Below are 22,369 nucleotides of genomic sequence, written 5' to 3'. Positions count from 1 at the left end.
TACACACTCACCTGAAGGCTGACCCCTCATCCTCCTGGGAAACCCGCCCCACCCCACCTCCTCTAAGCAACCTTCCCTGAGCTCATGCGAGCGTCCTGCCTCCACGCTCCAGCAAAGCCTGTTAACAGACCTGTCAGCGCACTCGCGTCGTGGGCAAGCCTATCTACTGGCCACACAAGCTGGTGGCACTATTAATGGTGGGGAACAAGCTTATTCATCTTTATAGCTGTAGCACACACTGGACCTCAAACGCTTGCTGAATTAATAAGTCATGCTTCTGAATCTAACAAAGTGCGGAGACGCCCCTTTTGGCTTTAGTTCTTATCTAGCAGCATTTACAAGGCTCAAGAGATAAGGCATAACGGGAATAAAGGCGTCTCCTACGAAAAATGATGACACCCTTGCTAAAATAACAGCAACATAATTAAAAAGTCAGTGTATGTAGGGGCTGGCCCCGTGGCCGAGTGGTTAAGTTCACGCGCTCCGCTGCAGGCGGCCCAGTGTTTCATTGGTTTGAATCCTGGGTGCAGACATGGCACTGCTCATCAAACCAGGCTGAGGCAGCGTCCCACATGCCACAACTAGAAGGACCCACAGCGAAGAATATACAACTATGTACCGGGGGGGCTTTGGGGAGAAAAAGGAAAAAATAAAATCTTTAAAAAAAAAAAAAAAAAAGTCAGTGTATGTATGGGGGGAAATGCATGGAATTTCTAGTACGCTTATTCCAATGTGTATCAATCAGTACCCGGGGGACTCAGAACACAGGCAGATCATTAGAAAAAGATTTTCCTTGGAGTGAGTAGAGTGACAATGAATTAGATTATTGGGGAAAACCAAGTGATCCTGGAACCTGTTTCATTCACGAAGAATTGTTTAAAGCTGACACCTGGTCCAAATTACGGAGAGTTAAGCCCAGAAAGCCGAGAAAAGAAAGCAATCTCAGAGTCAACCGTGCCCAAGAAGCCAGCCCCTTGTTTGTTCAACACCTTTAAGAATGTCACCTACAAGGTAAGAAAACCCTACCTTTCAGACTTCTTGATGTTATATAAAATTTCACAATCTAACAGAAAAGCGCTCCAAAAAAAGCTTTATTCATGAGTAAAGATATGGAGGAGGGCGCTTTTTATGTGTTCTGACTCAATTCTACCAGTAAATCACAGCATCATCAGAGGCCATCTGGTGGAGCAGAGGGACCCTACACTGGAGTCAGAAGTTCTTCCTCTAAAATACTCCTCTTAAAGAAATTCATTACATAGTATTTCCCAAAGGGTGTTCCTTAGAAAACTAATGCCCCAACGTTCCCTCGTCAGTTAAGTTTAGGAATTTCTAAAGGTGGTAGAAGGGAGCGGAAACAATATCTTCGGTCAACAGTTTAGAGTATTCTCAAGGTGACATTTAAGTATCACGTGAATTTCAGTTCAATTCATTAGGATTCTAGCGTCAGGGGACCGTGAGAAGCCAACAGGGGCTCTATCCAGTCCTGCTGTGAGTGACCCCTGCGGACGGGTCCGTGGACCCCGAGAGGCCGGGCAGGAGGAGAAGTGGGAGGGGGTCCGGAAGGACAACACCCCACTGCTAAAACCATTCTCACTCGAGCAGTTTCAAGGAAAAGTGTCCCTTATTGGTCACTTATTCAACCTTTTAGCTCCAACATTGGTCAAGCAGGGTGTTGGAGTCGTAGGAGCAAGAAGACAAAACCTTGGCCTCAAGGAACTCAACAAACATTCTCTGAAGAGACCAGCTCACGTTCCGGCGGCGGAGAGACGTGGTCAGTTCTGCAGTGAGGACAGCGCACAGCACAAACAGAAGCGGGTACACGGTGCTACAGGAAAGGGAAGAGGAAGAGCCGTGTCCGCCCATCAGTGGACTCACAGACTATCTGGTGCGGCTGCTTTTAAGAATACACACACAACACTATTTTAAGGGCCTGCAGCCAGGCAGCTTGCTTTCTAATTAAGCTACTACAGACTTTAAGGCCATTGCTTTATTCACACACAAAGCATTTCACACATGATGTGGCCTTATAAAACAAGCATTGACTCTTGTCTCCACCCTCTCCAACTTTACAGACAGACACACTCAGATACAGAAAAGTTAAATGTTTTGCTTAAGTTTATAGATCCCGTCAGGGGCAGACAAAGGATAAGGACCAGATACTGCTGGCCCCCAGGCCACGGTTCTCAGCCCTACACAGCGCTGCTTCCCTTTTGTAGGTCAAATAAAAAACAGGATCAAAATCTGCTGTAAATTTTCTCTTTTAAAAAAGTCATTGAATCACAGCAGAATATAACATTTTACCAGAACACATTTTTAGGCAAATAACGAAATAACCATGAGATGCAAAAAACCAAGCAAGCAACTTAAAAACATTGACCCTTCTGCCAAATTTTCTTTAGGCAAAAGAAGAAAGAAGCCTGTCTGTCAAGATTCAAACGTGAAAAGATTCAAAGAGAAATAGGCTTTGCAGCCTGGGAAGAGTGGAGAAGTGCAGAGGAGCTGGTTTCCCTCAGGATCTTGAAACAGTCACAGACTGCCCGCCCAATTAATCACTCAGCACTTTGAAAAGATGAAACATTAACGAGAGATGTGTAAGACCTATTATAAAAAATTAAAAGGAAGGTTTGAATAAATGAATAATCACACTGTGATCCTAGAAAGGGAAGCTAAATGCTAGGAACACGTCAATTACCTCTCGGTCCGCTTATACATTTAATACAACACCCAAAATCCAGCCAAGTGCACGGATGGATGCAAAGAACCTCCCTTAAAACACAAGAACTAGAGGAAGTGGAGTTCAGACTTTACCAAGTAATAACTTACAAAGCAAGAAATAAAATTAGATTTACTCATACAAAAAGAGGTTTCTAGACCAAGAGAAAAAACACAGAAACAGACCCAATTACACATAAGAATCTATCTGATGGGGACCGGCCTGGTGACGCAGCGGTTAAGTTCGCACCTTTCACTTTGGTGGCCCAGGGTTCACCGGTTCGGATCCCAGGTGCGGACATGGCACCGCTTGGCAGGCCATGCTGTGGCAGGCGTCTCACATAGAAAGTAGAGGAAGATGGGCATGGATGTTAGCTCAGGGCCAGTCTTCCTCAGCAAAAAGAGGAGGATTGGCAGCAGTTAGCTCAGAGCTAATCTTCCTCAAAAAAAAAAAAAAAAAACAATATATCTTATGATAAAGCAAGCATCATCAGGTGAGGGAGAAAGGAAGCATTGCTTTGTAGGAGCTGCTATCTGCTAAGCCAATAAGACAGGGAAAAATCAACTGTGCTTTGTATTTTAAGCCAAAGTAAACCCAGGCAGCATAAAAAGGGCCAAATAATGTTTAAATTTAAAAAGAAGTCAACTAATTAGTCATCGGAGTTTTAGAAAAAAATAAATCAAGAAAAAGAACCACCGATTTAACGACATGAACATATAGAACTGCAATATAAAAAATAATGATAAAAGTAAAACAGCTAGGAAAATAATGGACTGAGATATAACAAAGGGTTAGTGTCCACACCACCTAACGGGGGGCCTGCGTCAACTGACAAACCAACCCCAAGACTGAGACCAACAGGTAAAGGACATGGGTAACTGAGAGGAAAGGAAACAGTTAAAACAACAAAAAGAGAAAGCAGTTAATAAGTGCTCAGGTGGTAAGTGAATTCTCCTTAATCTCCTTTATTATAATGTTTAAAAATATCAAACATTAGAAAGTCTGAAGGGAGTGGCAAAGTACCAGAGAAGCAGATCTTAAAACTAAACTCTCACACTGCTGATGGTGGGAATGCGCTCCCCTCTTAGCACACCCCAGCACCTGGCTTGATGCTTCATATATGGTACATTCTCAAAATCTCTGTAGACGGATGGCCAGCTAGCCTCAAGAAACAGATGTCAGAGAGCGTCACGGCTATTTCTAAGACAATCACAGAAAAAATCATTACGGCAATGGAAAGACATGTGCGTTTATAAACACTGTGGCTTGTTGAATCAGGATATCTGCTTTCTACCACAGCAGTCTAAACACGTCTTCAGTTAAGCTCTGTATAACCGAATGTTAAGTGTGTCAAATGTTTCTCAGGCCTCAGTTTGTGTACACAAGCTAAACATAACATTGACCTGGAATTTACATTCCAAACTGTACCATTAAAAAAAAAAGTGTGCACACGTTTCTCTTACAGAACATCTGCTATTAATAAGAAATAAAATACTGTTGACTTCAGGGGAGGAGAAAGAAAAGGGGAAAAACCTCAAATGCCCAAGGCAAGACTTATTTTAGGTAATCCTTCAGAGTGCACACATTATGGAAAATCATCATTCCAAATTTGTCTCTTTCTTCTAAAAATGATTCATGAAGCTTAAGTGGGAGCTTATCCACAAAAATAGGGTGAAACAGGATTAATGAGGATGAATCTCGGCCTTTGCAAAGTTCATCTGCAACAGGATTTTGACAAGATCTAGCTAGAATCACAAGGTAGGGAAGAAACGTGGTAAAGGTAGACTGGATGGGATTTATTCTGAGAAGTAATTTTACATAATCATTTGTCAAAATTAGCAATTTGACAAAAGAGGTTCGTTTTGTATCTTCAAGTAGTTTTCACCCATTTATCACCTTCCTTTGCTTAAAAATAAAAAAAGGAAAAACAGGGAAAAAGGCTACTATCTTGTACTTGGACAGATTTTTCCAAAAAGAAGAAATATTTTGGAAACTTCTGAATGAAAAAGGAATTTAGGATAAATTATTAGCACACAATATAATCTAATAGATACCAAAACATACTCCCATGCTCTGGAAATATCTTCCTCACTCAAGAACTTGAATGCTACCATTATGTCAGCAAATGACTCTAGGTTACCAATTTATATATAATCTTCAGTTGGGGTCTTCTTCAAAGGGCGCTACTTAGTTTTCCAAGAAAAGTTGAATATCTGCTTCTTAAGCTTATTGCAGTTGGTAGTATTTTGTTTTCAAAATTCAAACTTTGACTCACTAAGTCGTCTTAGGCATCTGAGGCTGCACAGCTCAAAGTCTTTCAAGTGGACGGAAGACATACTATGTGACAGCTTGATTTCCACTCCCAATGTCCCCTGGATGAAAAATTTGACTACGATAGATTCTCTATGCATAAAACAATATATACATAAAATGGCCAGTCATACAATTGTTTGATGTCTTAATACTATACTGTTACAGTATAAACATATACGTATACTGAAGCAGTCTAATACCCAGTAATAAAAGGAAGGGTACATATTTCTGGTTGATCTACTGGGGTAAAGATGATATGGCCGTCAATCTGATCACTCACTTGCAAATACCGACTGAGCCCCTGTTATGCGCCAGATGCTGGAGAAAGAACACTCAACTGAAGACACATGGGCCCTACCCTCAGAAATCTCAGTCTGGGGAAGAAGATAGATATTAAGCAAACCATCTCATAACTACATACATAAATACAAACTATGTTAAGTGCTATGCAAGAAACAACAGGCTACCCAATTGAGACTGGGGGAGACGGTGGAAGCGATATCTGAACTGGACCCTGAAGGAGAGCAGGGGTTTGACAGGTGAAGAGTGGAGCCCTAGCGGCTGGGGAGGCAAAGGGCACATTTCAGGCAGAAGGCCCAGGACATGCAAAGGCCCTAGTGTGCGGAAGAAGGGGCGAGAGCAGATACCAGCTAAGCAGCCACTGGTTTAGTCCAGGGTGGGGGAATGGGCTCAGACCAAAGCAGTAACAAAGGAGATGGAGACAAGTGAGCAGAGGAAAGTGTGTCCGACAGAAAACTGACAGGAGGTCATGACTGACATGAGGAAAGAACATGCAGCAAACGGAAAAATGGGCAGGATATATGTTTAATTTAAAATGTAAGACCTCAAATAATATATGATTCAGCTAAGGAAAAAAATGGCTTTGGGAATAGTGAAACTGGCAGTAGGCTTATGCTGCAATGTTGACTTTAATACCCTCTAACACTACTTCTTGAAGGAAGTGGATTCCTAAATTGTGGTACATCCAACTGAGAACACAACCACCAAAAACTTTGACCAAAACTTATAACTACACACAAAAAAAGAGATCATGATAAATTTTAAAATGCAAGATACATAACTGCAGACACAATATGATGATCAAGCTACATTTTTAAAAAGCTAAACATTTAAGAGACTATATTTGAAATAGCATAGTATTTTCTGCTTGCCAAAAGAACACTGTAATTATTTAATACAAATACAGAGAAAAGGAATCAAGAAAATTAAAATATATAATCATAAAGATAACATATGCAAAAGAAGATACTGACATACATTTGTGTTCAAGTGTGAATGTCTTAAAGCGGAGCATTTTTACCTTTCTTTAATGAATGCAGCGCTGAAGAGAAGAAGGTCAAGTACCCAGGAGGCTGGGGCGAGCCACTGAACTCGAAGTAGCCAAGTACTCCAGGCTGCAGGGACAAGAGCAGAAGGGGTGACGGAGGCATTGTTGGTCACGGTATAGCAGGGGATATTTTAAAACAAAAAAGACATGTCATTATAATCTGACAATTGCAATTTGTTGCATTTCACTTTTTTAAAAAGCCTAACTTCATGAAAACAGTTGCAGCTTAGGGCTGACCTTTCCCTCCACTCAGACAAGAAACGGGGTAAAGGATAGAGCTGCAGCGGGTTTTACAGGGACGATTCCGAGCTGAAACTTCCTCCTCTCTCCCTAAGGGGGTCCTTCCATCCTCTGCTGAGAGCTCCCCTGAGTCCCCGGTTCGAAACCTCACCATCAAGTTCCAGCACTCACTTTCTTTAGCAACTCCAGGCAAGCTCTATCAGTAACGTCTTTGTAACCTTTCTTAGATTTCTTCCTCAATAGCTTCCTCTTACTCCAAACATACCCTCACATTTACTGGAAATCAGGTTAAATCTGATTGGCTCCCAAGTCGCCCTTCCAGGGGCTCTTTCCTCCCCTGACACCCAGAAACCAGCACCCACAGTGGCAACCCTCCTCTCTCTCAGGTCAGTCTGCGGAGACCCTACATCTTGCCCTCTTGTCCCTCCACCCCGACAAACTTCTTTCCACCAGCTCGTTCCACGTCTCTAAGTTTAGCACAGAATGCCCCTCCACTCTGCCAAACCCACCAGCTGTCCCCTACCGGTACAGTCTGCCTTCCTGTTCAGAATAATTCCTTCCTTCTTTGAAGGCCCTGTGGCACTCACTCTGTCCGGTTTTGTTTTGTAATAATCGCATCTGTCTTAAAGGCCAAACTGTGAGATCCCTGAGGAATCAGTGCTAAGCTTAGAGTCAGAAGACCTAAGGTCAAGCCCAAAGTGGAACGATCTTGGGTGAGCCCTTCGATGAGAAGCCTCAGTTTCCTTGTCTGGCAAATGGAGAAGATTCATCACTGGGGCTGAAACTTCCAAGTAGTTTGACCAAAGAAATTTCATAAACAACACAAAGCAAACAACCCCACAAGCAAAACTACTTTCACTTTTCATTGTCAAAGAAATGAAGGTCACAAGATTCAACACCTCTATGAGATGATTAACGGCTGTATAAATTGAAAAATACCAGCTATTTAAAATACAAGACACTTAGGGGGCAGGCCAGTGGCACAGCGGTTAAGTTTGCACGTTCCGCTTCTTGGCGGCCCAGGGTTCGCCAGTTTGGATCCCGGGTGCAGACATGGCACCGCTTGGCACGCCATGCTGTGGTAGATGTCCCACATATAAAGTAGAGGAAGATGGGCATGGATGTTAGCTCAGGGCCAGTCTTCCTCAGCAAAAAGAGGATTGGCAGTAGTTAGCTCAGGGCTAATCTTCCTCAAAAAAAAAAAAAAACAAGGCACTTAAAAACATTTAAGTGCTATTTTTCAAATATTCACAATACTGTGATGGTCTGTACTAAATTTTGAAAACTGGCATGTTGGACAATATAACTTAAAATCAGTATTTCAAAATAATAAAAAGAGGAAATAAAGGGAAGTGATAGTTACTTGCTTATTTCTATTGCAAAGTATCACTTAAAAGTTACTAAACTGGCTCTGGTTTATGCTTTAGGTAAGACAAATTTCGCATCCGTTTCCCCAAAGTTTCAATGTCTCCTTAACAGAAGCTGTATTCAAGAAATGATTATATATTTCAGAGTTTCTTTCACAGTTCTTTCTTAGATCTGGGAAAAGGGGCATTGGGGGAAAAATGCATGCATACTGACATACATGGGCCTTTCTAGGTCTAGGCCCCTTTGCTCAGCTGAAAATAAACCCAGGGGCTGGCTCAAAGCAGACAGCTGTAACTCTGCGGCTCTCTTTCAGATGAGCTAGCCAAGCACAGAAGACAGCCTGACACTGGGTTGAAGTCGGGAAGCAAGACCTACTGACACACAGATCGCCCCTCCTCACTCTGATGCTCACCAGTGTATAAAGACCACCCAACCCCAGGTTCTAACCGCAGTCTTCCTATTAGTCCACCCCAGATGCTTAGACGGCCACCAGGTGAACGGTCACAGGAACTCAACTGCCAGTGTTCCTCCTTCCTTCATTCACCCAACTAATCAAAGCTTTAATCGGGACACATGACGGTAGCAAGACACCTCTGTGACCTTATCTCCTACCACTCTCCTCTCTGCTCTGGCCCTACCAATCCTGTTCCTTCCTCAGGATCTTTGCACTTACTGTTCCCACCTCCTGGAGCATTTTCTTCAAATTTCCTAAGGGCTGAGTTGCATCACATAGGCTTCAAATTTCTGGTCAAATGTTGGTTTCTCAGAGGTCTTCTTCGAACAGTTACATTACCTCCCTCCCTGTCCTCAAATCTACAGAACCCTTCTTTATTTTTCTTTGTAGCACTTATTATCTGAAATTAGCTTGTGCATTTGTTTCCTAGAGCTGCCATAACAAATTACCACCGACTTGGTGGCTGAAAACAACAGAATTTATTCTCACAGCTCTGGAGACCAGGAGTCCCAAGGCAAGCGGCCTTCTCCGTGTCCTCTCCTCTTCTTAGAGACACCAGTAGTGGGATTAGGACCCACTCGAAATCTAGAACGATTTCATCTCGAGATCCTCACCTAAGGACATCCGTAAAGACCCTATCTCCAAACAAGGCCACGATCTGAGGGTCCGGGCGGACAGGAATCTCGGGAGGACACCACTCAGGCCCCTACACCTTGTTTATTTATTTCCTGTTGGCCGTCTAGCCCCACGTCAGAAGTCCCTGAAACAGAGGCTCTCTCTTGCTCATCACCACATTTCCAGCTCAGAGCAGGCACAAAATAAACATTTGTGAATGAACGAATGGGAATAAAAAGATAAATAAGACAAAGCTCCCCCAGCAAGTTTACAATTTAGCGAAGAACAAAATACGACGAGTGCTGATTCTGACTTGACCCAGTTTGTGTGTTTTAACTACATTCCACGATGTACAGTACATTCAGGACCTGCTCTAATGAGGAGGAGGAACACAGGATCTCTACAGGAGGCCAGCAAATCCTCAAGAGCATGAAGTCCCTCCTAAGGGAGCCCCATCTGCAGCGCAGCGTACCTCTCAGCAGATGGTGCACCACCCTCTAGTGGCCGTGAGAATAGTTACCTTGGTGTGTTTTTACTCAACGGCACTTGAAGTATTTCTGCACTAATGCTAACTCACATCTAGAAAATGTAAAACTATTTCATTTCCAGTGCTATAAAACTACGAATGGACAGAAACAGTATCTACTTCTTTGCTCAACATTCAGAGTAGAGTTCACTAACAAACAGCTGGATAATACCAGGCGCCAGGCGTTCTACTAGCTTTTTCTCCAAGATACTCAGGTTTTCTGCCACCTGGTAATTTACCTAACACCCTCTTTCTCCCTCCAAAAGATTCCCAAGCCTTTTCCCATTCCACTTAAATTTAAAACAATTTGGTTTACCAAAACTCCTAAGAATAAACGAATGGATGTATGCTAAATCACTGCTCTTAAATGGATAAATTACAGAAATTTGTGAAAACATTTAAAAAAGATTTTGGCTGCAGATACAGTCATAAGTAAGAGTTCTAAATAATACTGTTGGTATTTGGTGGGTAGATTATAAGGTAAAAATCAGATGATTCTATCATGTGTTTTAAAAAATTTTAATAAAAGCACTATTGATGTAGAAGTTACCAAATGATGCCTTAAAAATATCAAAATTAGAAGAGCCATAAAACTAGTCACTTTGAAAGTGACATTACCAATACTCGGGCCTATTCCCTTTCCAACCAACTCAATGTCCACCAAAATAAAAAGGGCGCAGGTTCTGTCTGACTACGTGGTCCACGAGTAATGAACTGCACCTCCCGTCTGCATCTTCAACAGGCAGGAAGAACCCTTGAGGAAGAGGGACTCTACAATTGGAGCAAATGAAGAAAATAGGATTTCTTACCATGGTTTGCAACGAAATGACTTAAAGCTCTTGATGTTCCTTTGTAGTACGTCTATTGGCAAGTTCACTTCAGTTTCTAGCCATATTCATTATTTATAAGGCAAGTTACTATTTTAAGGCATATCTGGGAAGAAAATTCTAGACCATACCTCGATACTGTGATTATCGTACACAGGACACTCCTAGCCCTGCATTAAATGCTAACGAGTGAATTAATAATGGGAGACGGTACAGCTCTGCTGCTTCAACAGTCAGCCAACAGCCACAGCCCCACCCTTTACCACTATTCATTCTTGGAACCACTTGTAAAAACGAAGGAAAAAAGTTAGTTAAATTAAAAAGCCAATACTGTCAAAATTTTTCCATCACGAAAGAGGGGTTCAAAAATGACGTAAAATAGTGAAATATTCACCATTTTAACCTCTAGATAGACGGTGAAGTTTCAACTCAGAGACTTTAAACATTCCTTCAAAAGGAAGAATTCTGGGAGCCAGAAGACCTGGGCTCCAGTCCAGTGTCCACGCAGGGTAAATCATACTCTCTGTACCATCTTCATCTGCGCAAAGGACCTACAACTTCCATCTATCTCACATGGCCGCTGGGAAGATCACAAGTAAAAGCACTTGAAAACTAGAGGGCACTGACCAATGTAGAGTTGACTCATTATTTGCTTGCTAATAATGACTAAAGTATTTTGGAATTTACAGAGTCAAGTATTTATAATATTCACCCTTTATCGTCTTTCTGCAATGTTCAGTAAAGTAAGGCACATCGTTTTCTTCTAAAACTCGCATCTGGGCTCCAAGTCATATTTTCCAAACAGAAAACTACGGTTAATGATAGGCAACCTGATTTGGGTAGGTTTGAGATATATTAGTCAAATAAAATATTTTCCATTAAAGTTAATATTTTCCATTAAAATTAAAGTTAAAAACTTCTGCTCTTCTGGGTAATTCAATATCAAATCATCTCAAATAGGCTTTTGAAAGGATTCACCTGTAGGACTTATAAAAATTCAAACCAAGATACAATTAGAGCATTCCTCTTTATAACAGCAATATAAGCAGATATGAATAGAACTCAGTACACATATGGTAAAAGTTTACGTCAGTAGAGAAAGTTGTTCATTTCAGGATATCATCACTTCCCAAGTAACGAACACTAACTGCACAATTTATGATGATCTAAACTGCTCACAAATATCTGGATTAGAGATGAATAAACTTATAATTAATCAATATAGCTTTTTTAATGAGGGGAAAACTATCAAATGCACTCCTACACAATGTCACAAACACATCTAGAGATAGAAGCAAAAAACAATGCCATTCTAACAAACCTCAGAAGTGCCACAAAAACATTATTTCACTCTAATTTTGGTGTAACTAAGCTTAAACACACTTGATATTGAAACCCATATTTATAAAAAATATAAATTAGGAAATAAGGCTCTTGATCAAAACAAGCATCTTTCATAGTAAGATTTCTTTAAATTAGCAAGATCCTTAAAATATTTAAGAAGCATGCTTTCTTTGGTACAGATGAACAATTTGAGCAAAAAGCTGATTATCAGGGACAGCTCTACTGACGACAACAGAACTCACCCCTGGCTCTAGTACCCCACAGACAACACTCCAGAATTTTCTAGTCAAGGAATTGCTTAATTTTCATCTTCTCTCTACTGCCACTGTTATACGTAGATAAACTTGCAACGTAGATTGTGGCATTCTGTGCGCTACATGAAAAAAAGACGTGTTTGCCTTGTGAGGCACCATCTCAAGGCCGTATTTGAGGAAATGGAATCATTTAGAGCAGTGGTTCTCAACTGGGGCAACTGTGCCCTTGGCCTAAGGGACATGTGGCAACGCCTGGATACTTCTGGTTGTCACATCTAAGGGAGAGAAGAGGTGCTACTGGTACGTAGTAAGTGCAGGCAAAGGATGCTGCTAAACACAGAACAGCCCCCATGACACGGTATTATCTGACTCCAAATGTCAATATTGCTGAGGTTGTGAAACCTTAATTTGGAGGAATGTCCAAAAGTACATCATGTTCTAGAGTGGGGCCTGTAAAAATTCCTTTAACTTTCCTATTTATTCAGCTGTCAAAACCGTGACAGTGGTTCCATTTCTGGATGCAGAATTTTGTCTTTACGTTACCTTAGAGAGTGTGCATGCCATTTGACTTCGCTTTTTTCTAGGCAGAATTTGGTATGTTTCACAAGATAAATGGTTTCGCAAGTGCCGTGCTGGGTTTGGTTCTTGAGTTCTTTCACAATCAACTGTCTCTTGCCCACTAGACAATTTCATCTCAGTGAGAAGCCCATTGAAAGCTGATACTCCCAGAGCAAATGCTTTCTACAGCTTTTGGGAGGAAGCCCTTTGAAAGGCCGACAGAAGCTATACAGGGGTCCCATGTAGGTACCATTCTTCCGGTTCCCGTTTTAAACGCGGTCTAATCATAGTGGTACATCACTATAGTTAAGGGGGCTTCAGTAACGCCACTGGCACATCAGTGAGCTTCATGTGAACTCAAAGTCCAACAGGGAGCATACGCTCTGAAGGCACTGCTGACAAGCAGGTTCCAGGAAGGCAGAGGTGGAAGGGAAGGACTCATCCTTGCTGCTCAGTCACGAACGTGCACTTCTCTCTCCTGCAGATCCAACTGGAGAGACACCATGGACATCGCAGAGGGAATACACAGAAAAGGACTACCAAGATCTCTGACAGAGATGTTCAACGGCATTGTCTCAAACATATTTCCCCAACCAAAAACTGATGAGCCTTCTTCTGTCTGCCTCTTCCCAACCTGCAAACTCCACCAAAGCCAAAACAGTCAGGAGGAATTATCTGAACCAACTCCCACACTTTACAGATGAGAAATCTGCATGAAACTCAGAAACCAGAGACTTGCTAATGTCAGGGCTAAAACCCAGGTCTCTACAATCCTAGCTGAGTCCTTTCCTTATCATATGACCTCTGCCAAGAACTGAAGCAGAAAAACTGGCTCAGAACCCTCTGGACACAAATCTCTGACAGAGCTGAAAATAATAAGCTGCATCTCAGCGCTCTTATCATTAGGCTAAACGATCTCAATTTCTTCCCCATTTTTAGGAAGGGCAGACACATATTGGATGGTATTTGGTAATGTCCCCATTTCTCTCTTCACTTTTTAGAAGAGACTGAGTGAAAATTTAAAGAAAAAAACAGAGAGTATCAATCAAAATTGAGCACGGTGTGCTACAAAGTCCCAACAGAGCGTAAGCGAAGGCAGATCCCTTGGCCTTTGTAGGTCATTTTTAATCATCTTAACTGCAAAACACACAGAAAGTTTTCTACAGAAGCAGAGGATCCTGGCAGGTATTACGCACATTTTAAGTTCTCTCCATAGTGCTAAGTAGCCAAGATGTTTCCATGATGTCATTTCCACTGTTAAGTTGTCGTTTACAGGGACTACATCCTAGGCACTTTCATGTCTTACCTCGTTTACCCCTGCTTTACAGATGAGGAAACGGATGCTTAAAGAGGTTAACTAGCCCAAGGCCATACAGCTAACAAGTGATGGAGCTGAGCGTGGACTCGTGCCTGCCCGAGTCCTGGTTCCTCACCATTTTGCTGTACCACCTCCAGTGACTCTGCCTGTCACCTACTGCCAATCTACGTGAAAACCCACTCATCACACAATGACTGCACCTAAGAGTTAAAAGGAGGCTCCAGAATACCCTGGTCCAGACCCTTGATGCCTGGCAGGTGAGGGACCTGCCCCAAGTCACAGACTCAGTGCTGCCAAAGGGTGTACACCCAGGTGCCCTGCCTCCAGGGTAGCTCCCACCCACCAGCCTGTCCAGGCAGAATGGGAGACAAGTCCACGAAGGGTACGAAAATCCACCTTCATCCACATAGGAGGAAGGAGGCATTCAGTCTAACGCGCATCTACTGACCGTAAGCACAAGAAGTAGACACTAACACTGCTGCTTGGGGAATCTGCTCATAGTTGACACATAAATAGTTTCTAACATGACTGAAAAAGCTGTAAATGATGTTCTGGCGACAGAAATTCATATCCAATCTACGTCAAATCTACACACTGCAAAAGATAAAATTCAACCCAGTCACACTACTCAATTCTCAATTAGTCTCTATTAGGTACTTATGGTCTGATTTTGTTGCACCTAAGCATCATTTTTACTTGTGCCTAAGTATGATTTTATGCTTGCTCCAATGAATTTTTTTGTAGAACTATTTTTATAGTTTATGGAACTTATTTTAAGCTTTATACTGGCCTCTCAGTAAGAAGCTGTCCTAAACACGCATTGAATATCCTATAAAAATAATTTATCAGGGGTTGAAGCTGGCTGGCGACAGGAAAGCAGTGGAGAAACCATGTTAGGAAACTTTCTGTTAATAAGACCTTGAAATAGTTACGCACTGTAAAAATAGATAGGACATATTCCCAGTTGTTTTTTTTTTAAAAAAGGCTAAACTACAACTGACAAGAAAAACCAGGTATCTCATAGTAAAATGCCATAAAGCGTCAAGTGAAATTTTTAGAAATTTGCAGCTGCATATAAATTGTAAGTTAATTCTTACATACTCTAAGTTAACAGGGAGACAAACTGAAAGTTTGTTGAAAATTCCCAAATAAATAACAGACAAGATTTTGCAAGTATTCTATTGTCTTAAAACTCATTTGGCCAAACCATCCCTATAATTGAGTATCTCAAAAAGCGCTTAATTGGGGCTTATCTACAACATGACCTTTAATTAATTGCTACAAATCAAGAGGTATAAAAAAACCCTTGCGATACAAACGGTGCAACGCAGCCCAGTGAAGCCCTGGGAACAGGGGGAGATAGGAAAGACAGGTACCTCATAGTTCGAGAGAAAATCTAGTAATTCTGATTGAGATGGGACGTAGACCAGTGGTGTCATCACCCGGCGGACAAACTTCTCAATGTAAACAGCGCTCACGGGGCCTTTGTACTCGATGGGTCCAAAACTAGTGCCAAAAACATAAAAATAAAATAAAAATAACATACCATGCATTAAAGCTGTAACGTGCAACCGAAATCATCACCACCACAAAATGAAAAAACAACGTCCTGCTTCAGGCTCCCGACTGGGCCACAGGTAAGCAGCCTCCTTTGTCTCAGGAGGGGACTGGAGGGCCAATGAAGAAGCATTTTATGTGAGGGAGGCACAAGTGGCCGTTGCCCTTTTAGGAGCTGAATTCAACCGCAAACTGAATTTCAAAACAAGGAATATTCATTCTGGTCTGAAAAAAAAAAAATTAATTCCTGCAATAGTATTTCTCTAAAAAACAAAGCAAAACAAAATGGAAAGGTGACCCTGGAAGCTGACCAGATGCTAAAGGACTCCAGGAGCTTAACGACACGATTCCACGGAAGGGGACAGACCTTCCTCTCACACCTCACTCCGAAACAAGGGACAAACTGAGTAGCTGGCCTGGTCTACTAAGAAGCAGTTATTAAATATTCCCAGAGGATCATTAAACGAACCTTACACCTATTTAAAGTTTTATTGCAACAAAAAAAATTACGTAAAGGTGTTCAGGAACCTGTATAAGCGAGCTTCCTTATTCTCCCCTCCAGTTGTGCTTGGGGATGCACAGGAATTGGATTTAATATTGCAAAGCAATACTAGCAACATTCAGTTATCCTCCTGAGCTAACCAGAATCTTTACGTGGCTTTCTAAAATTCTTGCACAATACATTGCTCAAATATGTTTGGATAGTATGACGCAGGGTGGGGAGTATGATGAAACTCAACAACTTCATAACCATTCTTCTCTCTAAGTGGAAAGTGACAGTAAGCTCACTGTTAATACAACAATAGACAGCACAGCAAAGAATCACACAAATGCTGTGATCACAATACTGTAACATATGGTTACAGAAATTAACACACAAACACATATAACGTGATGAGATAAACGCAACTCTTCAGTGTGCACTGAAGAATATGATGCCAGACAAAGGAACGTTAGCATGAAAAAAGGAAAAATAGCATCTGGATTCACAATTGGGAAACAGAGTTAACAATTCTGTCAAGTGAAGACTTGATACAACTAGTCTGTTAACTAATTCCAGTTTAAAAATTACCACCGCCACCAAAACCATCGACCACCAACAAATTCTAACTTAAAGGAAGAAATCAAATAGTCATCTGATAACGTATTTTGTTCAGCAAAAAGGAGGTGACCGATCTGGAAACCTCATCTGCTTGAGCACATGGGCTCTGCTGAGCTTTCCTGGTGTGATGTTACACGGGTCGCAGGGACTTGTCATAAAAGCTGAGAAGACCCCAGAACGCAGGACGTGGAACATGCTTCACCAACACACTACAGCCATCGCCAGAGGACAGGCCGATGTCGGGCTGCTGAGCTTCGCAGAGAGTTTTGAGAAACTATTCTCTGCTTCAGAGCCTTTTATAAACTTTCTTTGTGACTGGTGTCAATATAAGCCAAAAATGGAATCTACTTTCACAAAACAGAAAAGCCTGTTAACTTCTTGAAGCAGCTACTACTACCAGATAAGCCATTACACAAACAACAGCAGCAGCAGCAGCAGCAACACACAGGCGGCAGTGGTCTGCCCAGGGCTGAGACTCAAGGGCCACGTTTAAAGGCACTATTAACCAAAAGAGCCGCAAGGCTACAGCACGCTCACGAGAGAGGTCAGCTGAAGGAACACGTTCGTTCACATGTGCATGTATAAAATAGAAAGCTGGAAGATTCTTCAATAGAATATGAAAAAGCTTCCTTCTACGTATTTCAGTGCCTCCTTCTATTTTAGGCACACTGGGAATGATAAATATTGAAATGGCTATTAACTGGCCTGAACTGACTGAAACAAGGAAAACTTTAACAGGCAAAGATGCGCGGCAGGCATTTCAAGGGGAGGACCAAGCTGAAGTTCCTCATTTGTAAAACGAGAGGGTTGGACTAGATATTTCTAAAGTTCCTTTCAATCTCTCTATAAAACTAAGAAAGCAAACAGTGTAAGACAACACAGTACACACACATATCCCAAAATGACACTGTGTACTCAATTCAACGTAGCTCTTCTGACCTTAACGTCACATCAAGCTAAGCCCCCCTCGGGGCAGCTGGCTTGCTTACAGAGTTGCAAGGCCTATACTCCCTGCTGGGCATCTGTGCCCTATGTCCTATTTCCAAAAAACGAAAGGCAGGGGACCTCAGTGGGGCAAGCTCATCACCCCATTACAGAGGGCAGCGTTTCAGAACCTTCAAGCATAACAGCTTGCACTTACCTTAAAAAAAAAAAGAAGTGATCACGAGAAAGTTACTCTGAGAAAGTACTCTTAGATCTAGAGAAGAATTTGAGGGTGGAGATGGGGTAAGAAAGTATGTTTTTGCCCAAATGCTATTTAATACCTCTTGAGAGACAACACTATGCGTCACACAACATTTTATGCTGGAGACACAGAAGTGTGATGGAAGGTGACCGATAATCCAGAAATGCTAGTTTGTTGATGTGTGTTATAAATCTCCATTGACTAAGACCCAGGAAGTTTAGAGGAAGGGAAAAAAATACAGCCTAAAAACTAAAGCTCTTACTAATCAAATCTTCTTTACCCAATTTACCTCCATTAACAAACTTTAAGCCAATTACATCAAACAAAGTCCAAAATCCCATCTCCTATCTCCAAAACCTTTCAAGTCAGATTTCAGACATTAACACCCACAGCAAGTTCTGGGCAGTACTCCAAAATCAAACACCAATATTTCCGCAGCAAAATGAATAAAGCGGCTCCTTAAATGGGACGAAGACTATACAGGAAGCCTCTTGTGACTTCAGGCCAGATGAATGTATTTGAGGACAAAATTTATGAAAGTCTTTTGGGTTTTCAGAGCTCTCTGGATTTCAGAATTACGAATACAGGATTGCAGACTTGCAGTAATTTTCTTCCCAATTGAAAAGATTGTACGATTCCCTCTTGACTATGCTATGCTGCCAGGTAACACGATAAGGACTCCTGTGTATTCTTATACCATAAAGTACTTTTAGAATATCTGAAATGTACAGCCACACAATGGAGTAACTGGTACTATGAAAAGCAATGTTGTAGAATATGTAATGACATGAAAAGATGTTCACGAAAGAAAGAAAAAGCAGTTTAGGCAACAGTATTGTCACATGATCCTATTTCTTTATTTTAAAAAAGGGGGATGGATGTATAGTCACAGGTGGATATAAATCAAAACACACAGTAATTATGTACGGCCAATAAAAATATCCAGATCCTTTTTATTTCTTTATTTCCACTTACCTGTATTTCCTCAATTCTGTACAGTGAATATCGAATACTTCACTCTGGAACTGACAGACTTAATGGCAATTAGAAACAGTACTTAAAATTTCTTACCTCCGATGATACAGATATATTACAGGAAAATAAAAGAAGTGTTTCTGTTTTCTGCATTTCCCCTGGTTCCACCAACAGTTAATTGCCACAAACAACACCTGCAGAGCCAAAAAAAGATTTCAAATGACTATGAATAACAACTGAAAAATTACCAAGACTTCAAAGATAAAATTTAGAAATGGAACTATTCCTCTCTGAAACAGAAAGTATGAAAAAGAATCGTTTCAAGTTTTCAAAGACGGTCATCACTTACCACTGCAATAAAAAAGAAAGACTCTCCTCTGCAGCGTCCAGCTAGGACTCTGAACATCTTGGAGTCTGACCCAAGATGAAAACGATTTGCTCTCAATTCTAAAGTGAATGAGCACCAAGGAGCTTTTTCTAAGCATGATTACACTAAAACCTAGTAAAAAGATCTGTCTTGTGTCGGGGCCGGCCCCGTGGCCGAGTGGCTGGGTTCATGTGCTCTGCTTCGGCGGCCCAGGGTTTCACCGGTTTGGATCCTGGGCGCGGATACGGCACTGCTCATCAGGCCGTGCTGAGGCGGCATCCCATATGCCACAACTAGAAGGAACCACAACTAAAAATACACAACTATGTACCCAGGGGGTTTTGGGAGAAAAAGCAGAAAAAATAAAATCTTTAAAAAAAAAAATCTGTCTTTGATAGTCAAACTGAGCATCTGAGAATGAAAAAAATGTTACCTACAAATAAAACATCACAAATGTCAAAGGACCATTTTTAACGACTATTAAAAACTAATAAAGATAACAGATGATCAAAGCTATGCTCTAAAATGTAGTATTGAACAGCGGAAGTAGGGACTGAAGATACACTTACAGGTGGATGCTCAGGTATTTAAGAAGTGTCCCTATGTCTACATTCACTTTGAAATGCACCAAAAATAAGCCGGGTTAATAGTAAGACAGAAGCAGAGCTTCTCAGCTTTCGCACTATTGACATTTTGGTCTGGAACTGTTATGGGTTCTTTTCGTTCTGCTTAGTTTTGTCAGGGAAGGCCATCCCACACGCTAGACGTAGGATATTAGCCGTATCCCTGGCCTCTATCCACTAGATGCCAGAAGCACCCGCCTCTCAAGCAGCCACGACTAAAAACGTCTCCAGACAGTACCAAAGGTCCCCCGGGGGACAACACCGCCTCCAGGTGAGAAGCACTGATTAGAGGGATGGTAAGATGAATAAAAACAATAAAACAAGCGTAATAAAATGTGAGTAAAACTTAAGTGGTGGATATACGTAAAATTCCTTCACCTTTGCTCTATGTTTAAAATGTCTTATAATAAAATATAGAAAAAATATGAAGACTACAAAGGGAAAGTCACTTTCAGACGACTTACACTTATTAGACAGCAATAGTGCTCGAAACTTACTGGAAACTCGATGGAGCTCCTTTTACAGTCTACTTACAAGAAAGAGAAGCAACAATATCTTTACTTAAGGTTGACATCTTATTTTTTACTCAAAAATAGGGCACAATCTACCATGTTTGCTAATTTTACTTAGCATTGTGGCTAAAAAGATCTTTGCCTGTTTCCAAAAGTAAACCCACCCCTTTCCCTACTGAGAACACAGAAGAGTAAGCTCTCGACTCGGAACGAGCCGGAAAAATAATCTGAAAAGCGCCCGTCAGTTGTGGATGGTACTGTAAACTCCTCCACCACTTCTCGTATGATCTTTAACAAGCTGCCTCGCCCCTCGAAGCCCCAGATCCTCTTCAGAAGAACAGTGACACCAGCATCGGCGTGCAGAGGACACCAAAATACCGCGTAATCACGCTGAAGGACGCACGCTTAAGTGGACAGTCAATAACTACTGAACACCGTAAAACACAGCAGATTCTCCCCTTGCTCCCCACCTGTAATCTGAACTCAGAAAACTTGGCGACTGACTCTCACGGTGGTGACTGCTTTTACGCTACCATAGCTTTTGCCTCCCATTGCTCCACTTGAGTTCCTGTTTCCTCCTTGGAGCACGTGCCAGTTTGCTACTATGAGTCATTGTCCAGGGCAGAGCGGGCAGGGCAAAGGGAAGACAGGGAACAGATCAATTCCATGGGTCCAAAGTTGGAACACAAAATCACAACCCCCTCAGAATCAGTGTTGTAGGAACAAAGTTATAGTTCAGGGATATACAACAGTTAAAAAGGCCATGCTAGGCTGGGCAGGAAGCCTAGCCACCATTTATAACTTTGTTTCTAAGAAAAACCAAGTGGGAGCTCTAAAAGAACTTCTGGAACTCAGCTGCGTGCAGTTACCTCTCATCAGTGGTTCTCAGCAGCCTCTCAGAAATCTGTGGGGTGCCTTCTGCTGGCTGCAATGACGGGGGGCGGGGGAAGCGGCAGGGCACGCTGTGGGCAGGCGCTGAGGCAGATGCCCTGCAATGCCCAGACAGCTCTGCCCAGGGACAAGGCATCGTCTCCTCCCAGAGCAGTGTTAAATGTCCTGCCCGGCACGGATGTTAGGGAAAACTTGTTTGCTATTATCCAAGCCCAGAATCTGACTCCATTTTATACGTGAATCCAGAGCATGGCTTTCACATTCACTCAATTTCTCAGGAAGGCAACTTCTGTGTAAACTGAGGGCAGAAAGTACTTTCTTTGGTTCAGAACTTTACCAAGAGCTGTTCACCATTTAGAAAAATCAAATCACTGACAGCAATGCCCCAGTGGCATCTGAGTCACCAAGACATCACACCTTTATTGGTCTGCATTTGGAACCGGCCCATTCACACTATTTCTATATAAATGTACAAGGACCTATTCTGCCCAAGCATTTATAAACTGAAACACATGGGATTGAAGTATACGTTGTTTTCTTTTTTTTCCTACCCTTATGTTATAATTAGTGCATTAGATTGACTATTTGAAATTATATGCGTAGGAAAGTTTCATCACCTACGAATTCCTTTTCAGGACAGAAAGAGGGACATCATAGAATACTTGTTTTATAAAGGGCGACTGGGATCCACTGGGTTGAGAAACACTGCCATACAGATGACTCATTTGCCGATATATCCCTCTTATTTAGCACAAAAGTGGCAGTCATTAAATATTAGTTGAATCTAGGACCGGCCCCGTGGCCAAGTGGTTAAGTTCACGTGCTCCGCGTCGGCGGCCCGGGGTTTCACTGGTTTGGATCCTGGGCGCGGACATGGCACCGCTCATCAGGCCACGCTGAGGCAGCGTCCCAAGTGCCACAACTAGAAGGACCCACAACTAAGACGTGCAACTATGTACTGGGGGGATTTGGGAAGATAAAGCAGGAAAAAAAAAACAGATTGGCAACAGATGTTAGCTCAGGCGCCAATCTTATAAAAAAAAAACATTAGTTGAATCTAGTTCTGGTCCAAGTATTTCAAAGGTCAGCCTGTTACACTATAGTCATGATACATCAATTTCGCTTACATAAAATAATTATCAGCAAATATCAAATGGATATTCAGCCGGGATTTTCAGCACCCCTCCTCCTTCAGCGTTGAAACCAAACAGAGCGGCACTCGGAGACGAGCACGGCCCGCGTGGCCAGACACAGAATCTGCTCCTGTTCCGGCCTCTC

At 42.0% G+C, this 22,369-nt stretch overlaps 1 protein-coding gene across 4 annotated transcripts in view; it reads right to left on the bottom strand.

Annotated features, from left to right (window-relative positions):
- Nucleotides 1-22,369, bottom strand: part of TXNDC11 (thioredoxin domain containing 11) — a 55,222-nt gene that overhangs the window by 27,341 nt on the left and 5,512 nt on the right. For 3 of the 4 annotated variants that reach the window (XM_070566733.1, XM_070566732.1, XM_070566734.1), the window contains exons 3-5: nt 18,795-18,892; nt 15,255-15,384; nt 6,348-6,441 (exon numbers count right to left, since the gene is read on the bottom strand). In XM_070566733.1, coding sequence (XP_070422834.1) covers nt 6,348-6,441; nt 15,255-15,384; nt 18,795-18,892 — 322 coding nt within the window. The remainder of the gene's footprint in view (nt 1-6,347; nt 6,442-15,254; nt 15,385-18,794; nt 18,893-22,369) is intronic. The other variant, XM_070566735.1, reaches the window with a different exon arrangement.

The sequence above is a fragment of the Equus przewalskii genome, chromosome 12 (genome assembly GCF_037783145.1).
Source record: "Equus przewalskii isolate Varuska chromosome 12, EquPr2, whole genome shotgun sequence".
Taxonomy (NCBI): Eukaryota; Metazoa; Chordata; class Mammalia; order Perissodactyla; family Equidae; genus Equus; species Equus przewalskii.
This window is presented reverse-complemented; position numbering and strand designations above follow the sequence as displayed.